The sequence below is a fragment of the Cherax quadricarinatus genome, chromosome 54 (assembly GCF_038502225.1).
Source record: "Cherax quadricarinatus isolate ZL_2023a chromosome 54, ASM3850222v1, whole genome shotgun sequence".
Classification (NCBI taxonomy): Eukaryota; Metazoa; Arthropoda; class Malacostraca; order Decapoda; family Parastacidae; genus Cherax; species Cherax quadricarinatus.
In genome coordinates, this window is record NC_091345.1 from 22,874,766 (window position 1) to 22,899,204 (window position 24,439).

A 24,439-nucleotide genomic window follows, 5' to 3' on the forward strand; every position below is an offset into this window, starting at 1 on the left:
GCCATCATCAACAATGCTCTTTTTTTTTTTATGTCCAAGATCACCCTCATCCTATTGACTGATTTTCTGCTTAAACTGTCTACCCTACTTCTAACTTCCACAGTCGCCATCTTGTTGAATCCTCCCTTATACACAACTTTCCTTGTATGGATCTTAGTCCTGGCTTTGTCTCTGTGGATGCCTTCCTTTCTCATTACATTGTAAAATGCTCGAAACTTCAGAACACCTGTGACTTAACCTGATTCTTTTTTCTCCTTCTCCCTCTTCCCCTTTCCTCTTTCTCCTTAGAGTTTTCTTTCTTCTGCCTTGGGTGTTTGGCCCTTTATTGTTTATTTATTTCATCCCCCCCACTGTGTTTGTGTTCCTGCCCTTTGTGGGCCCCTAGTTCCCTTGTAGTGTTCCTCTTTCTTAGTCTTTGAATGACTCCAGTACCACTACTACCACCTCTACCACTACCCCTCTACTTCCTTCCCTATTACCTCTCTTGTCCCATCCCTGTCTGCTGGCCTGTGTATACTGCCTCCTCCTTTCTGTTAGTGTGACTTTGTAAATGGTCCAATTCGGACTGAAACCTTTGTCGTAAGCTCCCCTCTCCTATGTGTGGGTTATTTGTGTGATGTATCTACATCTATTTGTGTGATGTATCCTAGAAGGAATAGTACTAAACTTGTACATGAAAATCACTCCCTACCAAAAGCAAGAGACTTGACAGGAGATGCAACATTGCCCCGATGAAAAGCAAGGGCGCCATGAGTACACTAAGAGACAACACAATAAGTGTCAGGGGCCCAAGATTGTTCAACTGCCTCCCAGCATACATAAGGGGGATTACCAATAAACCCTTGGCTGTCTTCAAGAAGGCACTGGACAGGTACCTAAAGTCAGTACCTGATCAGCCAGACTGTGGTTTGTCCATTGATCTGCATGAGGCCATCAGTAACAGCCTTGTTGATCAGGCCCTGATCCACCAGGAGGCCTGATCATAGACCGGGCTGTGGGGACGTTAATCCCTGAAACCCCCTCCAGGTATACATATTCCCATATTATAGTAACAATTTAGTATTTAAATTATGAATTCAGTTTGCCTTTCATTCCCATATTTTATGTCTTCTTCAGCAGAGAGTTTAATATAATATGTCTTCTAACATGTTACTTATTTTCTTTATAATCCAGAACTTGCAGGACATGCTCGAAGCTCTGACATTATCTGAACTAGAGCATCACTTGATGCTGGTCCAGGACAGCTCAGATCAGACAACCTCAGCGCAACATCAGAAGATGCAACAACCATTATCCAGCTTCCAGCAGTCTCAGGTGATTACCTATTTGTAGCTATGGGAGTAGAGTATGTTGGTGTTGTCTCTTTTCTATGCACAGTAGTCCCTTGCCTTACGATGGGCTTGAGTTACCATAATTTTAAGTTAGGATTTACCTTCATAAAGGAATTTAGTTTTGAGTTGTGATGAAAATTTTGAAATACCATATACATGTGATAGTCAGTGCTCGTGGGTGGGCCTGAGCCCAGAGACAAGACAGTGATGAAAAGGTGAAGGGCGTGTTGGAAATGAGTGAGTGGGTGAGGGGTAGTGGGTGGAAATTTGGAGGTGGTGGGTGGGAGTGAGGCAGAATGAAAGGGAGGAAGACAGACAGACAGACACAGAGGGAGGGAGGGAGACTGTACATATGCCAGACACAGGTGGTGGAAGACTGCTTGAATAAGAGTGTAAATATTAAGTCGCCAATTCTTTACAAATATGTCTGCCTGCCATCTGTTGGGTGCCAATATCTCTGGATATTTGAAACTGAAGCCTATGCATGTATACTACTCAGAAAATCCCGGTGATTAAACAACAAAAAATATTCAAGGTGACCCACCTTATGGCTTCAGAGCAGATTAATTCATTTTACATTCTTATAATAAAATAGGTTCCAAGTACAGAGCAGCAAATTACTATGAATTTGTGAATGCAATAATGTCATAAGTTGGGGTTCTCTCTAAGTGTACAGTGCAATATTTTTTTTTCAGTATCAATTATTTGTTATTTATTAATTTCTAAGTGTTTGAAATTGTGCATCTTGACTTTTCCAATACAGCACACGGTGTTTGGCATCACCCCAGAGCAAGTGTTAGCACGTGCCCAGGTCCGTGTCTCTGACAAGATGATCCTTCAGTTGGCTAAGGTGTTAGAGGAGAGGATAGAAAAGGAATGGATCAGGATTGCTTCATTTCTGGATCCAGTAGGTGAGGATTACCCTCTTTGTGGTACATATATGTATATTTCTTGTGTCCCAGTGTTTTAGTTGTGTTCTTGTGTTGGTGTGTGCCATTATTTTAGTTTTCATATGTTGATGTGTTCCTGTGTAATTGTGTTATAGGTTGTGATCCTGTGTTTGTGTTGTATCCCTGTTGTTGTGTTCCTGTGTTAGTGTTCCTGTTAGTGTTCATGCATTGTGTTCATGTGTTTTTTGTTCCTCTGTGTTCCTGTGTTGTGGTTGTTTGTACGTTATAGTTGTGTTCATTTGTTTGTGTGTTGTGGTTGTGTTCATGTGTTGTGGTTTTTCGTGGTTGTGTATTGTAGTTTGTTTCTTGTATTCATGTGGATTAACATTCTCAGTTGTGTATAAGTTAGGAGAGAGTAAGTTTTCACTTCTAGTCCACTGAGATAGGTGGACAATCTTCAGTGTGGATCATGAGACATGTTAGTATCTAATGTGAGAAGTTACTTAAGATGTGTACTGTTGACACCTTTATCATTATCATTCTGTTTCTTTCATTAATGATTATGGAACTATTTGTGCTGATTGCTACAGCCACCTTTTCTAACACTGTTAACTGCCTCTAACATGTTCACCTAATTATCTTTGATCCTCTGCCTCCTGTGTCCATCACTGTAATATTATCCCACTAATCAGTTGTTGGGTTATTTCTGTTTTATGTAACTACAGGACTCTAAGATCCTTGTGACCCTGGCTGTGGGTCAGCCAGTGCTGGGTCACTTTACTGTGGTAGGATTTGTGACCCTCTGATGTGGTCACCTTACTGTGGTAGAATTTGTGACCCTCTGATGTGGTCACCTTACTGTGGTAGTATTTGTGACCCTCTGATGTGGTCACTTTACTGTGGTGGCAAGGTTTGTACCTACTGATGTTAGATCATCTTACCATGATGGGAGGCTTTGTACCTATTGATGTTAGATCACCCTCATGGTGGCAGGTTTGATCCCTGACACCCATGTTTCAACATAAGTACTAGAGGAACTTGCTCCTTTGTCCAAAATGAAGAGTGTCTTGTCACCTTTAACTAGGACTGAAGTATGCATATTGACTTACGGCATAACATAGTATAATAAGTGTTTTAAATACGTTGAGTCTGACACCATTTTTTATATAGGCTCAGCAGTGTTGTTAGAGTAATCTTGGTAGTAGCATATTGTACTGGTGTTAATAACTACAGTACACTCTTAAGATAACCTGTATTCACACTTCCTTTATTACAGAATTTGTGAATTATGATCCTGATGAAGTTAGTAAAATTCCTGATCGGCTGGAGGACAAGGCACGCAAGTTGACTGAGGAGAGACTTGCACTGATACACAGCATGAGACAGACTGACTACTTGTTCCAGCAGGTGAGTCACTGTTCTCTTGTAACACATCTATAACATTATCATCAACTTTTGGTATTTTAGCCTTTGTCAACTATAGCAGAACTATCCAGGTAAAGAAAGGGAAAGATTCTTGTACTGATGGCCAGTTCTTGTCTTGATTGATGGTCATACTGCTGGAGGCTGGTCATATGTTCTTTGATTTATTCTCAGGCTTTTCTTTACTTTTTCCTAATTATCTTTCCATTTCTTGCAAGATTGCTTCACTCTAAGCTAGTGCACATGCTTGCTACACATCTTTGTCTCCATGTACAAGGAAAAAGTGAGTTACATCTATGTTAGCCATGGAGAGAGAAAGAGAGCCATGACTATGGATATCCAGTAAGTCCAAGGTCTGGTGAGAGAAAAAGAGCAAGGAAGGTTAGACATAACTGATCTAGGCTAAGGTTACTGGATCATCCACCTGGAGGCAGGTCTAGCTCAGGGCAGGGTAGGTCATCCACCAGGAGGCAGGTTAGCTCAGGACAGGGCAGGTCATCCACCAGGAGGCAGGTCTAGCTTAGGGCAGGGTAGGTCATCCACCAGGAGGCAGGTTAGCTCAGGACAGGGCAGGTCATCCACCAGGAGGTGGATCTAGCTCAGGGTGGGGCTTACGAACCTTGAGTACCCATGTAATGGAGGACTTAAGAGTATGTAGTGACTCCCTGAGGGACTCGAGGTGACTTCCTTCCATAGGATGAGTATGTGATGATTACTGTCCTCAGGATGTGTATGTGGTAATTACCACCCCCACACACTGGAAAATTTTGCATTCTCTCTTGTTATTAGTTAAACAGTATCACCTATTGTATTAACTAGCACATGAGTAAATAGGTTTACCAAGGCTTATTGCTTGGGTATTGTTGAAGATGGGTTGGGCAAATATTCTGTTAGTTGGATGGATTGTGAAAGACATGCCTAGTATGGGCCAACAGGCCTGCTGCAGTGTTCCTCCTTTCTTTATATTGTAAAATAGAAATATTGCCGTGATGTGTGCTTAAAATAATCGTAGTATGGGAAAGAACCATCAATTTAGTCTTCTCAAGTTATGATAGATTCCAGCATGGCATATTTTTATTCACTGATGAAAAGTGTTGACATAATGAGGAACATTTTTTCCCATTCAATCTTATAACAGAGATGATTGATTGGATTCTCATGTCAGGCTGTTAGATTAATATTATTTGATGTGTTATGAAATATGTCAGTGCAATATTCATTATTCTTTAATTCTTGTAATTTTATGTGCCTCCAGTAGTGACAACATTATACGGTACTATTGGCTTCCTCCTCACAGGGGGGTAGTGTTATCTGGGATGTAATAGCAGAACTGCTATATTCTGAACTGCCAGTTCACTGGTCGAGAGGACATGCCACTGGGTGTGTGATGAACCTTGAATAAATTGTAACATACATGATGTACACCACAACCACCAACCATCACCACTCACCACCACCAACTATCACTCGCCACCACCCACTATCACCACCACAAGTAACTCCCCCACCTACCACAAATTACCACCACCAGCAACTCCCCACCCATCACCCAACACATCAACCCTAGCACTGCAACAGTCACCAGTGAGGAACATTGAAGTCCAAGAGAGCAGACTAGGACATCCTGTATTGCCCATGAGCCATCAAATGATGTCAATGATCACATGTTTCACTGATATCATATGCGACTTGATAGACTGAGATGAAAAGACCCTTGTGAATATATGCATGGACAAAACAGTCCATTCATTTCTCAGATTTACCTGATCACCCTACACAGTGGCCAGAGACAGTGATGGCAGTGGAACGCACAGGAACTACAGCAAGACCATGATCGTGGCTACATAATACTGAATTAGATTAACATCTTAGAGATCCTCTGATGGGTCATATTAAGATTAAGACCAATGTTGTGATGCTGTTCCTGATGAATCAGTCAATCAAGTTCTTAGTATTAGGATTGAAAAAGCCACTCGAGGCAAAATGTTTCCTCTTCTAAATGTCCTAATGGGTCTTTAAACCCCCATAACAATCAGTATGGGGTGACTACCACACATGGGTGTGGGTTGACTTCCTCTCATAGGATGGGTATGGAGTGACTACCAACATCAGAATGGGTATGTGTTGCTAATGAAAATTATAAAGTTAATGGGGCACAAAAAAATCTCTCAAAGGTACCCAAGTGTTGCAGATGTATCTTATCTATCAGCTTGTCAGTATTATTTACCCGTGATCTATTTTCTGTAACTCGTGACATAAAATTAATTTTGCATTATTGTTGACAATACTGAAGATGTGTGTTTTATAAGAGTGTTGTGCAGTGGCTGCAGTCTGATGTGTGTTGTTTTATAAGAGATGTTGTACTGTGGATGCACTCTGAGGCATGAGTATACCTGGAGAGGGTTTCGGGGGTCAATGCCCCCATGACCTAGTCTGAAACCAGGCCTTGTGGTGGATCAGGGTCTGATCAACCAGGCTGTTACTGCAGGCCACATGCAAACTGACATACAAGCCACAGCCTGGCTGGTCAGGTACTGACTTTAGGTGTCTGTCCAGCGCTGTCTTGAAGAGAGCCAGGGGTCTATTGGTAATCTCCCTTATGTATACTGGGAGGCAGTTGAACAGTCTTGGGCTCCTGACACTTATTTTATTGTCTGTGTGCTCGTGGCACCCCTGCTTTTCATTAGGGGAATGTTACATCTCCTGCCTAGTCTTTTGCTTGCATAGGGAGTGATTTTCGTGTGCAAGTTTGGTACCAATCCTTCTAGGACTTTTCCAAGTGTACATTATCATGTATCTTTCTCGCCTGCATTCCAGGGAATACAAATAAACCATTACCAGTAATTTAGGTGCTTTATCGTACTTATGTGTGCCGTGAAAGTTCTTTGTATACTCTTCAGGTCAGCAATTTTGCCTGTCTTGAAAGGGGCAATCAATGTACAGCAGTATTCCAGTCTAGAGAGAACAAGCAATTTGGAGAGAATCATCATGGACTTGGCATCCCTAGTTTTGAAGGTTCTCGTTATCCATCCTATTATTTTTCTAGCAGATGCGGTAGATACATTGTTGTGGTCTTTGAAGGTGAGATCCTCTGACATTATTGCTCCCAGGTTCTTCATATTACTTTCTTGCTCTATTGTATGGTTAGAATTTGTTGTATACCCTGATACAGTTTTAATTTCCTCAAGTTTTCCATATCTGAGTAGTTGAAATTTCCCTTCATTGAACTTCATATTGTTTTGAGTGGCCCATTTGAAGATTTGGTTGACATCTGCTTGGACTCTTGCGGTGTCTTTGATGAAGGACACTGTCATGGCAGTTCGGGTTTCATGTGCAAAGGAAGGCACAGAGCTATGGCTTACATCTCTGTCAGATATGAGGATGAGAAATAGGATGGGAGCAAGTACTGTGTCTTGTGGAACAGAGCTTGTCACAGTCGCTGCCTCAGACTTTACTGTCTGAATTCTATCTGAATTCTATTTGCCAAATTATAGCTACATCTACCAACTTTTCCTGTTATTCCTTTATCATGCATTTTGTGCACAATTACACCATGGTTGCACTTGTCAAAGGCTTTTGCAAAGTCTGTGTATACTACATCTACATTTTGTTGATCCTCTGTAGCATCCAGGACTTTGCCATAGTGGTCCAGTAGCTAGGACAGGCAGGAGTGACCTGCTCTAAACCTATGCAAAGAAATAAAATCCTTAATCCTTAACTGATCACATTTTGCTGCTCAGGAGCCCTGTGCACATACAGTGGAACCTTGGTTTTCAATGAATTCAGTTTTCAACTACTTTTTTTGTCAAAATTTTGTCCGTTTTCATTCATCACCTCAGTTTTTGTCGAGTTGACAGTGGTCCACCGTACCAAATGTGTCCGCCCATGCCCACACAAAGCATCCCTTGCGTTCTGAGTCAGTCTGGCTTTGTTTCTCGTTGGTAGAGGGTGGTAGTGATGGTGGTAGAGATAACCTCTCCTACCTCTCCCCTTCTCACTGTCTTCCATATGCCAATGAATCTTCAGTAAAAGTGATGTTAAATGTTCATTTATCAGTTTCATTAGTCCTTTATATTTCATTGTTTTCTGTATGTAAAATTAGTTATTCTTTATAAAATGTATTTTTTGTTAATACTTTTGGGTGTCTGGAATGGATTAATTGGATTTACATCATTTCTTATGGGAAATATTGCTTCAGTTATCATTGAATTCGGTTTTTATCAGACTTTCTGGAATGAATTAATGACGAAAACAGAGGTTCCACTGTATGTCGGGTTGACTTGTTCTCACGTATGTTTTTCTTATTGAATTTGAATTTTGTGAAGACACCCTTAAGACTGATCACATTTTGCTGGTCAAGAGCCCTGTGCTCACGTTTGTACCTCAGAAATGTTGTTATCCGAGTGAATTGTCTTTGATGTGGTTATATCACGTATCAAATCATCATTGTTAGTGAAGATGAGGCATGTTGTGTTGTCTTTGCACTTATAGTCAGTTATTGAATGAATGATAAATATTTAATTTTCTGGGTCACTTTCCAGGATATGGTTAATATATATTTTGTTACAGGTGTACTGTCTGCTGTTGAAGTACAGCAAGATTCTGCAGTGTCTGGTGGAAAAGCAACGCTTGTCTTGCTACCCAGCACAGCACCTCTTAAGTGGCATCAATATGCACAATGTTCAGCTGATGAAACTCAAGTAGGTTCATGTTCTGTCACTGTCAGTAATATATATAAACAGGCAGGTTATCTAAGTAGATGAGTGTATAGGGTTATGAGAAGGTAACAACACCTGAAGATTTTTGTCTTTGTCTTCATTCTAAATAATAGTCAACAAAAATTTTTTTTAATAACTTAAATGTAAAAATGCTATATATAATATTCTAAACTTTCTCAAATTTTGTAGTATTTTGCTTAAGAAAAATGTATTACTGCATGTTTAAGTATTTAAATTCTTTTTCATTCATGCACAAAACTGCCTCCCCTCCCCCCATATCTTTCTCTCTCTCCTAGTTTTGGACTAGTAGCTTGAAATAGGGCTCAAAATGGCAAAAAGTGTATAATTTTTTTTCTTTCACTGAGGAAGTGTAAGATTTTTCCCTGTGTCCCCGCCTAGTCTGTTTTATGGGTTTTTTACTTGGTCTGCTTTAACCCCTTGAGGGTCAGTGCCGTAGTTCGACGGTTTTGAACTCTGGGTCAGTGCCGTAGAACTGCGTCATGTGCTCAGCTCGCGCAAATAAGCTGTAAGGGGGAAAATTTTGGCCTAGATATGGAAGAATGGGTCTGTTTGGTGAGTGAGCTATACAATATGTATATAAAAAAAAAGTCCTGCCCCATACAGTGCATGATGGGAAAAACCTGTTGCTGGGTTTTTTATTTAAAATAGTGTTTTATTCTCAGTTTCTTGGTATCAATTGATAGAACGGAAGATATGTTACTGAAATAGAGATGATTTTTATCAGAAGTAGCTTGAAATTGAGCTTAAGCTCAATTAATGGAAATATTAAATTTTTGATAAATTTTTCAGAGTAAACAAATCGCATCACTTGTCCAATACACGTCCAACTAGTCAGTCTAATATGCATTCACAAATGTGCTGACATTATTTATACAATTATTAATGTAATGCATAACAGTAAATCTTTTATTTTTTTTTTTATTTTTTTTATTATCACACTGGCCGATTCCCACCAAGGCAGGGTGGCCCGAAAAAGAAAAACTTTCACCATCATTCACTCCATCACTGTCTTGCCAGAAGGGTGCTTTACACTACAGTTTTTAAGCTGCAACATTAACACCCCTCCTTCAGAGTGCAGGCACTGTACTTCCCATCTCCAGGACTCAAGTCCGGCCTGCCGGTTTCCCTGAACCCCTTCATAAATGTTACTTTGCTCACACTCCAACAGCACGTCAAGTATTAAAAACCATTCGTCTCCATTCACTCCTATCAAACACGCTCATGCACGCCTGCTGGAAGTCCAAGCCTCTCGCACACAAAACCTCCTTTACCCCCTCCCTCCAACCTTTCCTAGGCCGACCCCTACCCCGCCTTCCTTCCACTACAGACGGATACGCTCTTGAAGTCATTCTGTTTCGCTCCATTCTCTCTACATGTCCGAACCACCTCAACAACCCTTCCTCAGCCCTCTGGACAACAGTTTTGGTAATCCCGCACCTCCTCCTAACTTCAAAACTACGAATTCTCTGCATTATATTCACACCACACATTGCCCTCAGACATGACATCTCCACTGCCTCCAGCCTTCTCCTCGCTGCAACATTCATCACCCATGCTTCACACCCATATAAGAGCGTTGGTAAAACTATACTCTCATACATTCCCCTTTTTGCCTCCAAGGACAAAGTTCTTTGTCTCCACAGACTCCTAAGTGCACCACTCACCCTTTTCCCCTCATCAATTCTATGATTCACCTCATCTTTCTTAGACCCATCCGCTGACACATCCACTCCCAAATATCTGAATACATTCACCTCCTCCATACTCTATCCCTCCAATCTGATATCCAATCTTTCATTACCTAATCTTTTTGTTATCCTCATAACCTTACTCTTTCCTGTATTCACTTTTAATTTTCTTCTTTTGCACACCCTACCAAATTCATCCACCAATCTCTGCAACTTCTCTTCAGAATCTCCCAAGAGCACAGTGTCATCAGCAAAGAGCAACTGTGACAACTCCCACTTTATGTGTGATTCTTTATCTTTTAACTCCACGCCTCTTGTCAAGACCCTCGCATTTACTTCTCTTACAATCCCATCTATAAATATATTAAACAACCACGGTGACATCACACATCCTTGTCTAAGGCCTACTTTTACTGGGAAATAATTTCCCTCTTTCCTACATACTCTAACTTGAGCCTCACTATCCTCGTAAAAACTCTTCACTGCTTTCAGTAACCTACCTCCTACACCATACACCTGCAACATCTGCCACATTGCCCCCCTATCCACCCTGTCATATGCCTTTTCCAAATCCATAAATGCTACAAAGACCTCTTTAGCCTTATCTAAATACTGTTCACTTATATGTTTCACTGTAAACACCTGGTCCACACACCCCCTACCTTTCCTAAAGCCTCCTTGTTCATCTGCTATCCTATTCTCAGTCTTACTTTTAATTCTTTCAATAATAACTCTACCATACACTTTACCATGTATACTCAACAGACTTATCCCCCTATAATTTTTGCACTCTCTTTTGTCCCCTTTGCCTTTATACAAAGGAACTATGCATGCTCTCTGCCAATCCCTAGGTACCTTACCCTCTTCCATACATTTATTAAATAATTGCACCAACCACTCCAAAACTATATCCCCACCTGCTTTTAACATTTCTATCTTTATCCCATCAATCCCGGCTGCCTTACCCCCTTTCATTTTACCTACTGCCTCATGAACTTCCCCCACACTCACAACTGGCTCTTCCTCACTCCTACAAGATGTTATTCCTCCTCCAGGTCTCCAGGTAAACTCCTTGCCCTATACACGAAATCACAGCTTCCCTATCTTCATCAACATTTAACAATTCCTCAAAATATTCCCTCCATCTTGCCAATACCTTTAACTCTCCATTTAATAACTCTCCTCTCCTATTTTTAACTGACAAATCCATTTGTTCTCTAGGCTTCCTTAACTTGTTAATCTCACTCTTATTTTCTTATTTATATGAATGAATATTCTTTGTGAATAAAAATTCAAAATGGAAAGAAAGTGTGATATAAAAGAGGTCCGGGAACATGAGTAATGAACAGAGGAAATGTTATTTTAGTGCCAGGAATACCTGCTTTGTTTATTCTGGACCCTATTTTGAAATCAGCACATTTTGAAATTTGTGTGAAATTGGCCTTACCTATTTCTGATCACTTCATTGGGTAGTTGAAATAGTTGATTGGGCAGTTTCTTGTGTTCATTTGACAAACTGGAAGGCATACTAGTTAAATTGTTAATAATTTAGTCTGCTGGAATAAAGTAATTGGCCTAAAATAGGATTCAATGTGGGCAAAATCATCGATGCATAAATATCACTGACATCAAAATTTGTGAAAGCATGATTTCATCAATTTTCCATCAAATTTCATACTTCTTGTTTTATTACCTTCAGAAAGATTCTCTACCATTTCAAAGAAAATTTTTTTTTTTTTTTTTTTTTGAAAATTATTGGACCCTATGGACACTTTCCAGATTGGGGGTGTGGACCCTCAAGGGGTTAATTATAGGGATGGCCTAAACCATGACCAATCATTCTTCATTATATTTTATTATCTGAGAAATAGGATAAAACTTTGATTTTTTGTGTGCGATGATGGATTCAAAATGGTGAGAAAGTGTTATATAGAAGTGGCCAGGAGATGTGATTAATAAACAGAGGAAAGGTTACTTAGTGACTGGATCGCCTACTTTGGACTCTGCAAATTGAAATTTGTGTAACTTTGGGCAAATTATCGACTTCTGTAGAACAGAAGGCATTCTACTGAAATAGCTAGGAATTTGGTTAAATTGAGCAATGGAACTAGCTTAACATATGAATCAGTGGTCAAAATCACCATTGCATAAATTGCTCCCGGACTGCCAACTTTGCACATGTGTAATTCTGTAAGTTTTTCATAAAACTTTGCATTTGTGGTGTCATTACATTCAGAAATACATTCTCCACCATTTCAGATTTTTTTTCACTGGTCACAACAATGAAAGTGTTAAACAACTCTCATGGTACTGTGTGCCCTTGTCTTATGCTTACTTTTATTGGAAAATAATCCCTCTCCCACATAGTTTAACCTAAGCCTCTTTCTCAACTGTTTACTGCTTTTAGTTACCTACTACCCATCTATTCCATACATTTAAATCTGCTTTAAAGCTACTCTATCCCCCTATCATATGCCTTTTCTAGATCCATACATTCAACAAACAGTTGCTAAGTATTAATAATGAAGCAAGTCACTGTGAAATAGGTCTGAATGATGCAGATCAGAGGATCATTTGAACTATAAGTTGCACACTCCTAGCAAGACAGCTTTGAATAAATGACTGTCAGTTTTTCCATTGTTGGATCACCTTCCCTGGTAGAAGACAACTAGAGTGGTTAAAAAAAAATAGTGTATTGGCAATGTAGCCTTTAACTCTTACTGTCCAAACATAGATCCAAGTTCACATGTGTAGCACTCTGACCTTTATTTTCTTCATTTGAAAGCATGAGGCCTGGTCACAGACCAGGCCGCGGGGGCGTTGACCCCCGGAACTCCAGGTATGGAACAAAAAAAGTAGACCTACGTTTGGAGCGCTACGCACATGAACACTGATCTGTGTATGGACAGTTTAAGGGTTAAAACCTGTGATTTCTTCTATAATAAAGTAGAGAAGTAGAATATTCAAACAGCCTCAAGGAGAAATCCTGGTATATTTCCTTAAAACTTTATTTACTGAGGCTAGGTCTCTATATTTGCTCTGTAGAGTATAACCTAGATAATATAATGTGTTGTAGATGAATGGTTCAGAGAACCGACATGTTGTTGAATTAGACACATGTGCAACTCTTGGGTATCTTTATTGAGGAAACGTTTTGCCACACAGTGGCTTCATCAGTCCATACAAAGGAGAAACTTGAAGAACAGGAGGAGAATGAGGTAATCAGTCCCTCAGCCTTGAGTCGATGTGGTCAGTCCATCAATCTTGAATAGAATATGGCATATGAGCGGAGAAGCAGCTTATAAACCGTAGACAGGTGAGGGGCAGCAGTCATAGGTGGTGTCACATTTGTCCAATGTGGAAGTAGGTCGTGCCCAAGGGTTGGGATCTTAATACTTGGGAATTCTTCACTTGCCTAACCCTTGGGCACGACCAACTTCTGCCACCACCTACGACTGCTGCCCCTCACCTGTCTACGGTTTACAAGCAGCTTCTCCGCTCATATGCCGTATTCTATTCAAGATTGATGGACTGACCACATCGACTCAAGGCTGAGGGACTGATTACCTCATTCTCCTCCTGTTCTTCAAGTTTCTCCTTTGTATTGACTGATGAAGCCACTGTGTGGTGAAATGTTTCCTCAATAAAGATACCCAAGAGTTGCACATGTGTCTAATTCAACAACATGCTGGTTCTCTGAACCATTCATCTACAATCCTGTCAGACACTGCAACTTCTTGGGATCTTAATACTTGGGAATTCTTCACTTGCCTAACCCTTGGGCACGACCTACTTCCACATTGGACAAATGTGACACCACCTACGACTGCTGCCCCTCACCTGTCTACGGTTTATAAGCTGCTTCTCCGCTCATATGCCGTATTCTATTCAAGATTGATGGACTGACCACATCGACTTAAGGCTGAGGGACGGATTACCTCATTCTCCTCCTGTTCTTCAAGTTTCTCCTTTGTATGGACTGATGAAGCCACTGTGTGGCGAAACGTTTCCTCAATAAAGATACCCAAGAGTTGCACATGTGTCTAATTCAACAATATAATGTGTAAATCTTTGTAGAATTTATGAACAATAATAATGTGGCACATAAATCTCAATAAAATATATAAACATTTACAATATGATGTGGCAATGTTATACATTGCCACAGTACACCTGTGGCAATGTGTGGTGTGAATATAATGCAGAAAATTTATAGTTTGGAAATTAGGAGAAGGTATGGGATTACCAAAATTATTATCCAGAGGCTGAGGAGGGGTTGTTGAGGTGGTTCAGACATGTAGAGAGAATGGAACAAAACAGATTGACTTCGAGTGTATAAATCTGTAGTGGAGGGAAGGTGAGGTAGGGATCGGCCTAGGAAGGGTTGGAGGGAAGGGGTAAAGGAGGTTTTGTGTGCGAGGGGCTTGGACTTCGAGCAAGCATGCGTGAGCATATTTCATAGGAGTGAATGGAGACAAATGGTTCTTAATACTTGATGTGCTGTTGGAGTGTGAGCAAAGTAACATTTACGAAGGGATTCAGGGAAACCGGCAGGCCGAAGATGGGAAGTACAGTGTCTACACTCTGAAGGAGGGGTGTTAATGTTGCAGTTTTATAACTGTAGTGTTAAGCACGCCTCTGTCAAGACAGTGATGGAGTGAATGATTGATGAATGTTTTTCTTTTTTGGGCCACCCTGCCTTGGTGGGAATTGGCCAATGTGTTAATAAAAAAATAAAAAAAAAATTACAATATGATGTGTATATCTCCATAATAGTGTATAATCAATGAATATTTTCCAGGTGTATGCAATTAGAGATAATGGTTGACACCTACAACAGCCAGTCAGTTCCAGCACTGAAGCTTATTCAGGCTCATCTGGAGGACCGTAAAGAAAGAGCTCAAAAGACCTTGGCCCTTCTTCAGCATAAATTAAGCAGCTACAGTGGACTCGACTCGAGGTACCAGGAATTGTTAGAAGAATACTCAAAACTACAGCAAGACATAAACTTCACTAAAAAATCAATGGAAGAGTGCTCTCATTAAGGTACTGAAGAAAAAGGAAGCCCTATTGACTTTCTCAATTATGTGAGAGAATTTAGTGACTAGTGTATCATAAATGTGAATGTCATGTACAGTAACAAATTGAGTCTGGACACCTACACTTGGGCTTCTTGCTTGTATTATATAATGGCATAAAAAGAATTTTGTATTTATTTCTTAAAATATTACAACTATAATTGTAACAAAATAATGTCTGTTCTAAATAACGTGAAAATAAAAATATATTGCATTTGTGTTTTCAAACTTTTGAGGTAGAAAATTTCTTGATTGATAGAGAAAAATCTTTTTCTAATAAACTCATTTTCCATGTATACAGTAGGGCCCCACTTACATGGCAGGTTAGGTTCCAGGCTGCCACTGTAAAGTGGGTGGCCCTTTTTTTCCACTTGTAAATGCATATAACAAGTTTACACTATTATATATTAAGTTAGCAATAGAACTAGGCATCAAAAAACAATAAAAAAGTAAAATACACATATAGTATACTCATTACTTACATTTAAAATGTGTAGTCTTAATGTAGGGTGAGAGGTGAGTATTTATCGTAGAAAATCAGGTGTGGTAGCTCCCACACCTACATGAAATATACTACTTAAATTTAGGGTACCCAGAGCAATTAACATGGGTGAGTTTATGAAGGATGAGGTTAGCCATACAATTGATGAAGGAAAAAAGGTGAGTGGTGTGTTGAGGTATATGTGAAGACAAAAAACATTATCCATGGAGGCAAAGAAGGGACTGTACAATAGTATAGTGGTACCAACACTCTTATATGGGTGTGAAGCATGGGTTGGAAATGCTGCAGCAAGGAGGAGGCTGGAGGTGATGTCATGTCTAAGGGCAATGTGTGGTGTTAATATGCAGAGAATTCAAAGTGTGGAAATTAGGAGGTGGTGTGGTCATTTAGAGAATGGAAAAAAGTAGAATGATTTGGAGAGTGTATAAATCTGTAGGGGAAGGAAGTTGGGATAGGGGTCGTCCTCAAAAAGATTGGAGGGAGAGGGTAAAGGAGGTTTTGTGGGCAAGGGGCTTGGACTTCCAGCCAGCGTGCATGAGCATGTTAGATAGGAATGAATGGGGACGATTGGTTTTTGGGAACTGATGAGCTGTTGGAGTGTGAGCAGGGTAATATTTTGTGAAGGGATTCACGGAAACCGGTTAGCTGGACTTCAGTCCTGGAAGTGGGAAATACAATGCCTGCACTTTAACCCTTTCAGGGTCCGTCCCGTAGATCTACGGCTTTACGTTCAGGGTCCAAACCGTAGATCTACGCCATGAGCTCAGCTCACTCTGATAAACTGTGAGTGGTACATTTGGGCCTAGATATGAGAGAATACATCTATGTGGTATGTGTGCACCACATAAAACAGATCCTGCAGCACACTGTGTATAATGAGAGAAAAAAAATGAAATCATGATTTTTCGATTAAAACAGCAACTTTGCAGTGTTTTTTCGTATGTTTTTTATAGTTGTATTTGCGATTTCTTGGTCTCATTTGATAGAATGGAAGACATATTACAGAAATAGAGATGATTTTGATTGGTTAGCACTGGAAATGGCTTGAAACTGAGCTCAAAGTAGCAGAAATGTTAAATTTTTGCCGATATTCAAGAGTAAACAAACGACCTCACACGTCTAATACACGTCAGCTGGTGGGTCTAATATACATTCACAAATATGGTGATGATATTTATACAATTATTACAGTATTGCATAACAGTAAATCTTCTATTTTTTGGTGTGAATAAAAATTCATTATGTGAATAAAAAATCAAAATGGAATTTATTTGTAAAGCCTCAAAACATAACTAATGAACAGAGGAAATGTTAGTTTAGTGCCAGGAATGCCTACATTGTTCATTCTGGACCCTATTTTGAAATTGGAATATTTTGAACTTTGTGTTAAATTGGCCAAATTACCAATTTCCAATCACTTTATTTTGTAGTTGAAACAGTTGACTTGGCAATTTCTTGTGCTCAATCGATAGAATAGAAGTAATACTAGTGAAATACCTAAGAATTTGGTTGATTGGAATAATGTAATTGGCCTAAAATGGGAGTCAAAGTCGGCAAAATCGCCGATTCGTAAATATCGCTGACACATCAAAATTCGCGAGAGCATAATTTCGTCAATTTTCCACCAAATTTCGTACTTTTTGTTTTATTACCTTCACAAAAAGATTCTCTACGATTTCATAAGAAAAAATAACAAATTTTTTTTTTGAAAATTCTTGGACACTGGTGCGTGACTCCAGATTTGGGCCTTGGACCCTGAAAGGGTTAAAGGAAGGGTTTCGGGTATTGGCAGTTTGGAGGGACATCTAAACTGTTGTATCTGAGCGCCTCTGCAAAGACAGTAATTATGTACGAGTGATGGTGAAAGTGTTCAATGATTATGAAAGTTTTTTTTTTTTGGGGGGGGGGGTCACCATGCCTTGGTGGGAAACTGCTGTTAAAAAAAAAAAAATGTTACATTAACATACCTTGTTCACTGAGTTTAATCATTTCTAACAGCTACCCTTAGATGCCATCGTAAACAAGAGACACCAAGAGCGTAAACAAATGTGAATGCATATTAATACCTGTCCCATTCTGGTTCATTCACATTTCATACTACATACTTTTGTGAAGATTTTACCACAGTATGAACAACTTGAGCGTATAAATATGTAGGGGAAGGAAGGCGGGGTAGGGGTCGTCCTCGAAAAGGTTGGAGGGAGGGGGTAAAGGAGGTTTTGTGGGCGAGGGGGTTGGACTTCCAGCAAGCGTGCATGACCGTGTTAGATAGGAGTGAATGGAGACGAATAGTATTTGGGACCGGACGAGCTGTTGGAGTGTGAACATGGGAATATTTAGAGAAGGGATTCAAGGAAACCATTTATTTTATATAGCCAGACTTGAGTCCTGGAAATGGGAAGTACAATGCCTGCACTTTAAACAAGGGGTTTTGGGATATTGGCAGTTTGGAGGGATATGTTGTGCATCTTTATACGTATATACTTCTAAACTGTTGTATTCTGAGCACCTCTGCAAAAACATTGATTATGTGTGAGTGAGGTGAAAGTGTTGAATGATGATGAAAGTATTTTCTTTTTGGGGATTTTCTTTCTTTTTGGGTCACCCTGCCTTGGTGGGAGACGGCCGACTTGTTAAAAAAAATATATATATATATATATTTCTTTCAACGTACCAGCCGTATCCCACCGAGGCGGGGTGGCCAAAAAGGAAAAACGAAAGTTTTGCCTTTTAAATTTAGTAATATATACTAGCCCCTTGCTCCCGGCATTTTAGTTGCCTCTTATGACACACATGGCTTATGGAGGAAGAATTCTGTTCCGCTTCCCCATGGAAATAAGAGGAAATAAACAAGAACAAGAACTAGAAAGAAAATAGAAGAAAACCCAGAGATGTGTGTATATATATGCTTGTACATGTATGTGTAGTGTGACCTAAGTGTAAGTAGAAGTAGCAAGACACCTGAAATCTTGCATGTTTATGAGACAGACAAAAGACACCAGCAATCCTACCATCATGTAAAACAATTACAGGCTTTTGTTTTACACTCACTTGGCAGGACGGTAGTACCTCCCTGGGTGACTGCTGTCTACCAACCTACTACCTAAATATATATATATCTCCATGGGGAAGTGGAACAGAATTCTTCCTCTGTATGTGTGTGTATTTATATATATTTTTTTTTCAACAAGTCGGCCGTCTCCCACCGAGGCAGGGTGACCCAAAAAAGAAAGAAAATCCCCAAAAAGAAAATACTTTCATCATCATTCAACACTTTCACCACACTCGCACATTATCACTGTTTTTGCAGAGGTGCTCAGAATACAACAGTCTAGAAGCATACACATTTAAAGATACACAACATATCCCTCCAAACTGCCAATATCCCAAACCCCTCCTTTAAAGTGCAGGCATTGTACTTCCCATTTCCAGGACTCAAGTCCGACTATATGAAAATAACCGGTTTCCCTGAATCCCTTCACTAAATATTACCCTGCTCACACTCCAACAGATCGTCAGGTCCCAAGTACCATTCGTCTCCATTCACTCCTATCTAACACGCTCACGCACGCTTGCTGGAAGTCCAAGCCCCTTGCCCACAAAACCTCCTTTACCCCCTCTCTCCAACCCTTTCGAGGACGACCCCTACCCCGCCTTCCTTCCCCTATAGATTTATATGCTTTCCATGTCATTCTACTTTGATCCATTCTCTCTAAATGATCAAACCACCTCAACAACCCCTCTTCTGCCCTCTGACTAGTACTTTTATTAACTCCACACCTTCTCCTAATTTCCACACTCCGAATTTTCTGCATAATATTTACACCACACATTGACCTTAAACAGGACATCTCCACTGCCTCCAACCGTCTCCTCGCTGCTGCATTTACCACCCAAGCTTCACACCCATATAAGAGTGTTGGTACTACTATACTTTCATACATTCCCTTCTTTGCCTCCATAGATAACGTTTTTTGACTCCACATATACCTCAACGCACCACTCACCTTTTTTCCCTCATCAATTCTATGATTAACCTCATCCTTCATAAATCCATCTGCCGACACGTCAACTCCCAAGTATCTGAAAACATTCACTTCTTCCATACTCCTCCTCCCCAATTTGATATCCAATTTTTCTTTATCTAAATCATTTGACACCCTCATCACCTTACTCTTTTCTATATTCACTTTCAACTTTCTACCTTTACACACATTCCCAAACTCATCCACTAACCTTTCCAATTTTTCTTTAGAATCTCCCATAAGCACAGTATCATCAGCAAAAAGTAACTGTGTCAATTCCCATTTTGAATTTGATTCCCCAAAATTTAATCCCACCCCTCTCCCGAACACCCTAGCATTTACTTCCTTTACAACCCCATCTATAAATATATTAAACAACCATGGTGACATTACACATCCCTGTCTAAGACCTACTTTTACCGGGAAGTAGTCTCCCTCTCTTCTACACACCCTAACCTGAGCCTCACTATCCTCATAAAAACTCTTTACAGCATTTAATAACTTACCACCTATTCCATATACTTGCAACATCTGCCACATTGCTCCTCTATCCACTCTATCATATGCCTTTTCTAAATCCATAAATGCAATAAAAACTTCCCTACCTTTATCTAAATACTGTTCACATATATGCTTCAATGTAAACACTTGATCTACACATCCCCTACCCACTCTGAAACCTCCTTGCTCATCCGCAATCCTACATTCTGTCTTACCTCTAATTCTTTCAATTATAACCCTACCGTACACTTTCCCTGGTATACTCAGTAAGCTTATTCCTCTATAATTTTTACAGTCTCTTTTGTCCCCTTTCCCTTTATATAAAGGGACTATACATGCTCTCCGCCAATCCCTAGGTACCTTCCCCTCTTTCATACATTTATTAAACAAAAGTACCAACCACTCCAACACTATATCCCCCCCTGCTTTTAACATTTCTGTCATGATCCCATCAGTTCCAGCTGCTTTACCCCCTTTCATTTTACGTAATGCCTCACGTACCTCCCCCACACTTACATTCTGCTCTTCTTCACTCCTAAAAGATGGTATACCTCCCTGACCAGTGCATGAAATTACTGCCTCTATTTCTTCCTTAACATTTAAAAGTTCCTCAAAATATTCTCGCCATCTACCCAATACCTCCATCTCCCCATCTACTAACTCCCCTACTCTGTTTTTAACTGACAAATCCATATTTTCCCTAGGCTTTCTTAACTTGTTTAACTCACTCCAAAATTTTTTCTTATTTTCATTAAAATTTCTTGACAGTGCCTCTCCCACTCTATCATCTGCTCTCCTTTTGCACTCTCTCACCACTCTCTTTACCTTTCTTTTACTCTCCATATACTCTGCTCTTCTTATAGCACTTCTGCTTTGTAAAAACCTCTCATAAGCTACCTTTTTCTCTTTTATCACACCCTTTACTTCATCATTCCACCAATCACTCCTCTTTCCTCCTGCTCCCACCCTCCTATAACCACAAACTTCTGCCCCACATTCTAATATTGCATTTTTAAAACTATTCCAAACCTCTTCAACCCCCCCACTACTCATCTTTGCACTAGCCCACCTTTCTGCCAATAGTCGCTTATATCTCACCCGAACTTCCTCCTCCCTTAGTTTATACACTTTCACCTCCCTCTTACTTGTTGTTGCCACCTTCCTCTTTTCCCATCTACCTCTTACTCTAACTGTAGCTACAACTAAATAATGATCCGATATATCAGTTGCCCCTCTATAAACATGTACATCCTGGAGCCTACCCATCAACCTTTTATCCACCAATACATAATCTAATAAACTACTTTCATTACGTGCTACATCATACCTTGTATATTTATTTATCCTCTTTTTCATAAAATATGTATTACTTATTACCAAATTTCTTTCTACACATAGCTCAATTAAAGGCTCCCCATTTACATTTACCCCTGGCACCCCAAATTTACCTACTACTCCCTCCATAACATTTTTACCCACTTTAGCATTGAAATCCCCAACCACCATTACTCTCACACTTGATTTAAAACTCCCCACGCATTCACTCAACATTTCCCAAAATCTCTGTCTCTCCTCTACACTTCTCTCTTCTCCAGGTGCATACACGCTTATTATAACCCACTTTTCACATCCAATCTTTATTTTACTCCACATAATCCTTGAATTAATACATTTATAATCCCTCTTTTCCTCCCATAGCTTATCCTTCAACATTATTGCTACTCCTTCTTTAGCTCTAACTCTATTTGAAACCCCTGACCTAATCCCATTTATTCCTCTCCACTGAAACTCTCCCACCCCCTTCAGCTTTGTTTCACTTAAAGCCAGGACATCCAGCTTCTTCTCATTCATAACATCCACAATCATCTCTTTCTTATCATCTGCACAACATCCACGCACATTCAGACTTCCCACTTTGACAATTTTCTTGTTCTTATATATATATATATATATATATATATATATATATATATATATATATATATATATATATATATATATATATATATATATATATATATATATATATATATATATATATATATATATATATATATATATATATATATATATATATATATATATATATATATATATATATATATATATATATATATATATATATATATATATATATATATATATATATATATATATATATATATATATATATATATATATATATATATATATATATATATATATATATATATATATATATATATATATATATATATATATATATATATATATATATATATATATATATATATATATATATATATATATATATATATATATATATATATATATATATATCATTCTAAATGACCATACCACCTCAACAACCCCTCTTCTGCCCTCTGACTAATGCTTTTATTAACTCCACACCTTCTCCTAATTTCCACACTCGAATTTTCTGCATAATATTTACCACACATTGCCCTTAGACAGGGACGTCTCCACTGCCTCCAACCGTCTCCTCACTGCTGCATTTTACCACCCAAGCTTCACATCCATATAAAGAGTGTTGGTACTACTATACTTTCATACATTCCCTTCTTTGCCTCCATAGATAACGTTTTTGACTCCACATATACCTCAACGCATTCACTCACCTTTTTTCCCTCATCAATTCTATGATTAACCTCATCCTTCATAAATCCATCCATGACCAAGTCAACTCCCAAGTATCTGAAAACATTTACTTCTTCCATACTCCTCCCCAATTTGATATCCAATTTTTTCTTTATCTAAATCATTTGATACCCTCATCACCTTACTCTTTTCTATATTCACTTTCAACTTTCTACCTTTACACATTCTCAAACTCATCCACTAACCTTTGCAATTTTTCTTTAGAATCTCCCATAAGCACAGTATCATCAGCAAAAGTAACTGTGTCAATTCCCATTTTGAATTTGATTCCCCATAATTTAATCCCACCTTTCTACGAACACCTAGCATTTACTTCTTTTACAACCCCATCTATAAATATATTAAACAACCATGGTGACATTACACATCCCTGTCTAAGACCTACTTTTACCGGAAGTATTCTCCCTCTCTTCTACACACCCCTAACCTTAGCATCACTATCCTCATAAAAACTCTTTACAGCATTTAGTAACTTACCACCTATTCCATATACTTGCAACATCTGCCACATTGCTCCTCTATCCACTCTATCATATGCCTTTTCTAAATCCATAAATGCAATAAAAACTTCCCTACCTTTATCTAAATACTGTTCACATATATGCTTCAATGTAAACACTTGATCTACACATCCCCTACCCACTCTGAAGCCTCCCTGCTCATCATAATCCTACATTCTGTCTTACCTCTAATTCTTTCAATTATATCCCTACCCGTATACTTTTCCTGGTATACTCAGTAAACTTATTCCTCTATAATTTTTACAATCTCTTTTGTCCCCTTTCCCTTTATATAAAGGGACTATACATGTCTCTCCGCCAATCCTAGGTACCTTCCCCTATTTCATACATTTATTAAACAAAGTACCAACCACTCCAACACTATATCCCCCTGCTTTTAACATTTCTGTCATGATCCCATCAGTTCCAGCTGCTTTACCCCTTTCATTCTACGTGTGCCTCGCGTACCTCCCCACGTTACATTCTGCTCTTCTTCACTCCTAAAAGATGGTATACCTCCTGGCCAGTGCATGAAATTACGCCTCCCTTTCTTCCTTAACATTTAAAAGTTCCTTAAAATATTCTCGCCATCTACCTAATACCTCCATCTCCCCATCTACTAACTCCCCTACTCTGTTTTTAACTGACAAATCCATACTTTCCCTAGGCTTTCTTAACTTGTTTAACTCGCTCCAAATTTTTTTCTTATTTTCATTAAAATTTCTTGACAGTGCCTCTCCCACTCTATCATCTGCTCTCCTTTTGCACTCTCTCACCACTCTCACCTTTCTATTACCTATCTCTCTCTCTCTCTCTCTCTCTCTCTCTCTCTCTCTCTCTCTCTCTCTCTCTCTCTCTCTCTCTCTCTCTCTCTCTCTCTCTCTCTCTCTCTCTCTCTCTCTCTCTCTCTCTCTCTCTCTCTCTCTCTCTCTCTCTCTCTCTCTCTCTCTCTCTCTCTCTCTCTCTCTCTCTCTCTCTCTCTCTCTCTCTCTCTCTCTCTCTCTCTCTCTCTCTCTCTCTCTCTCTCTCTCTCTCTCTCTCTCTCTCTCTCTCTCTCTCTCTCTCTCTCTCTCTCTCTCTCTCTCTCTCTCTCTCTCTCTCTCTC

General features: G+C 39.3%; 1 protein-coding gene across 9 annotated transcripts in view; it reads left to right on the forward strand.

Annotated features, from left to right (window-relative positions):
* LOC128699203 (HAUS augmin-like complex subunit 4) overlaps positions 1-24,439 on the forward strand; it is a 47,406-nt gene that overhangs the window by 21,550 nt on the left and 1,417 nt on the right. For 8 of the 9 annotated variants that reach the window (XM_070096742.1, XM_070096741.1, XM_053791795.1 and 5 more), the window contains exons 5-9: positions 1,174-1,314; positions 2,095-2,242; positions 3,498-3,628; positions 8,213-8,343; positions 14,872-15,362. In XM_070096742.1, coding sequence (XP_069952843.1) covers positions 1,174-1,314; positions 2,095-2,242; positions 3,498-3,628; positions 8,213-8,343; positions 14,872-15,115 — 795 coding nt within the window. In that variant the 3' untranslated portion in view covers positions 15,116-15,362. Of the gene's footprint in view, positions 1-1,173; positions 1,315-2,094; positions 2,243-3,497; positions 3,629-8,212; positions 8,344-14,871; positions 15,363-24,439 lie in introns of those variants that run through there. The other variant, XM_053791796.1, reaches the window with a different exon arrangement.